Source organism: Pistacia vera, unplaced genomic scaffold, assembly GCF_008641045.1.
Source record: "Pistacia vera cultivar Batoury unplaced genomic scaffold, PisVer_v2 Contig833, whole genome shotgun sequence".
NCBI classification, from domain to species: domain Eukaryota; kingdom Viridiplantae; phylum Streptophyta; class Magnoliopsida; order Sapindales; family Anacardiaceae; genus Pistacia; species Pistacia vera.
In genome coordinates, this window is record NW_022196705.1 from 1 (window position 1) to 3,253 (window position 3,253).

General features: G+C 34.2%; 1 protein-coding gene across 1 annotated transcript; it reads right to left on the reverse strand.

The window, feature by feature from the left end:
- Window positions 1-6: 6 nt before the first annotated feature.
- Window positions 7-816, reverse strand: LOC116118059 (ethylene-responsive transcription factor 1B-like). The gene has a single exon (XM_031404040.1). It carries the CDS (start codon window positions 738-740, stop codon window positions 87-89), a length of 654 nt encoding a protein of 217 aa, XP_031259900.1. The 5' UTR covers window positions 741-816; the 3' UTR covers window positions 7-86.
- Between the last annotated feature and the right edge of the window lie 2,437 nt (window positions 817-3,253).

The window sequence follows — 3,253 nt, forward strand, 5'->3', positions numbered from 1 at the left end:
AAAAAAAAAAATTAAAAGAAGAAACACATAATTAAAAGAAAAAAATAAACAAGACTAAGGCCTCTGAAACTGGAGTTTTTATTCATTCACCAAGGCCTAGCGGTGTTTTGATCAGATGAACTTAAAAGCTCTTCCAAATAATCAGCTCCTAAATCTTCCAACACCACCACATTTTCTATCCTCACTTCTCTCTCTTTCTTCTTCTTGTTTATCATTTTCTTCCTCATGGAGTGTTTTCTCTTGAGTGCCACCACCGGTGAACACCCTTCCTCCATGCCACACTTCATCTCTCTTAGAGATTCTTGAACCCTTTCCACCGGAAAATTGAGTATAGCCGATGAACCCCTCATTGAAAAAGCAGCTTGATCGTAAGCCAAAGCAGCTGCTTCTGCACTATCAAATGTCCCTAACCAAACCCTAATCCCATGTCTAGTTGAATCCCTTATTTCTGCCGCAAACTTCCCCCATGGCCTCCTCCTAACTCCTCTATAGGATTTTTCTTTACTCGGATTCTCCTCAATTCCCCAACTCACCTCTTCTTCCTTAACTCTATTGGTAGACGTAGCTTCTTGTGTGGCCTCAGCTATTAGTCCGTACAGAAGCATTTCTTCCGAGTCATTTTCATTGAAAGGAAGAGAGCTGTTATTGAATGAAAAGCTCTGAGAGAAAGATTCCGGTGACCCAAAAGAGGACTCCGGAGATGAAATTGAATTTGGGGAGGGAAAGAAGAATGAATCCATGGTAATTGGATGAGAATTTTTGTGGTTTTGGTGACCGACTCTGTTTTTGGACTCTCTGTTTTCTTCAGTAGCGCATGTTTTTCAGTGTCCAAAATTAGGCGTGGACCCTTTATATACTCTGAGAAGTAATAACTAAAGGCTAAAATAGGAAGTAATGGTGAAATTACCAAATGGGCACATAATGACATTATTTTATTTGGCAAGGAACCAGTGGGTTAAATGAACACATGGGTCAATTGGGAGATGGCGGCCAGGTCAGCAAAAAAGTTTTGGCTGACGCCAGCCAGTGATTTGAGTTTTGTCGTGTTGGAGAGCTGCCATGGACACTGCCCACTTGTTATAATTATATCCACATAAACGATATTGATTTTCCTCCTTGTGAGTCGTGACCGTTAAATTGCTTACCTCTTGAGGAATTTTTCCATTTTCTGTTATATTTTAGAAGACAAAGAGATAGAAACACAAGGAGAATTTTAATATTGAAAAGTAAATGAGAACATTTATTTTTTTTTCTTAAGATTGAAAATAAAAGGTCAATTATGTCATGATTAGAATAAGAAATTTCATTGAATTTGAAACCAACATTCGTTTCAAATAAATTGGAAGTTTAATTTTATTTTAATGCTTGTTTCATCACCAATCTGGCCGATTATCCCGGCCTCCATTAATAAATCCTGTTCATCTCAAAATTTGGTCTACGGTTAGCTTAATCTAGCAATTATGTTTTTATGCACCAAAAGTCCTTGATATGGCTAACATCATATTCACCTCATACTTTTATCATTTAAATTATAATATGTAATTAACGATGTGGTTTGAATGGAGGCAACCTTTTTGTCTTCTATCCTAATTTGTTTCTCTATTGAAATACCTTATATTACACAAGCATTACTAAATTTATACACCTTTTACATAGTTATAATAAGAAAATCCCTATGGATTACATATATATTACATTTGCTTCACGTCTCTCCACTCTACTTAACTGGGATTCATGTGAAACGACATGGCAATAATCATATATAGCTGCCAACTCCAACTCCACGTATCACTTCTTCACTCTATTCGCCTCTTTTCAACTGATAGTGACTTGTCATTTACACATTGACAAGGCCTGAGCAGCCAAAATTGTCTTCTTAAAGAATTGTTTTTTTAATTTTAATTTATGGATCAATTATATCAAATCGTTATCCTATTCCTAGGCATATAGCCTATCATTCAGAAATTGAATTTGATGGCTTAAAAATTATGGTCCAGATACAGGTCCCTTGCCTTGAATCCCAATTCCAAAAATAACACTATTTCAGTCTCCGAAACAAAGAGGGAAATTGTTTGTTGAATGTTATAAAGTCCTCCACAAAGAATGGATAGGCATTTGTAGCTTTGTAGTTGGAAATTTGATTGTGACTACTCAGTAAACCTTTTCTTAATAGGCAGGTTCTAGGAAACCCCGTTCTGGGATAATTTTCTTTTCAAAGTTTCTCAGTGGAAATATGATACTACTACACTATATGAAAAAAATTTAAATATAAAAATAGGTTTGTGTCACGTGAGTGGCAACACAGTGGTTGTCCTGGAGCAAAAGCTGCAAAACTCTGTCACTCAGTCTGGAATGGAACAGATCCATCCATCACTATAATTTTGACGAACCGGTTAGGCGGAGGATGATGCGTACAGATGGCCATAGGGAATGAGATTCATGGAACATGGTCCGTTTTGAGTTGATTGCTCACATGTAACTTGAGACAACGAAACAAAGGACCCACCTTCTCCCACCCGTGCCCTTTCCACCAACCTAGACTTAATCCTCAGTTCAAGCCGCCCGATAGACCTTCCTTTCCTCCTCCTCTAGTCTTTCTCTTTCGTTTTCAATTTTCTAACCAAGTCTTCTTAATTATCACTTTAATTAATTCAATAATTTGTATTACTTCATCATTAAATATAAGATATATATTTTTTAACATGTCATAAATTAATAAATTCAAATATAAATACTAAATTAAAAAGTATATAATTTAATTTATTCTAAAATGTAAATTAAATTTAAAAAATTAACTGAAAGCTATCTTTATTTTATATTATATTAAAATATACATCAAAAGATTCTTTAATAGGAAATATGCAATGAATTAAAATAATGGTAAGAAGAAAGTTCAAATCCATTATATGAATATTTAAATATGAAAAGAAGAAAGTTCAAATGAGTCATGGTCTAGTAAGAAATTAAATTCTATGGGCCACTTCCACATAACTAAAACAAATTCTCGTTGGATAAAAGGAATTGAATCAAATATCGAATCATATAAAGAACAAACTGAAACTATAATATATGCTTTGTTAAAAGGGGACTAGGTTAACTTTTGATTTGATGTAATTGGTACATGAACTTGAACATTTAATATGCAAGTCAAACAAATCTTATCAATTCTTTTTATATTTATTTTAAATGTGTTCAAGTTAATCTACTATCAAATATCAATACCCTAATGCATAAGAATGTGGCTTGTCCAGAT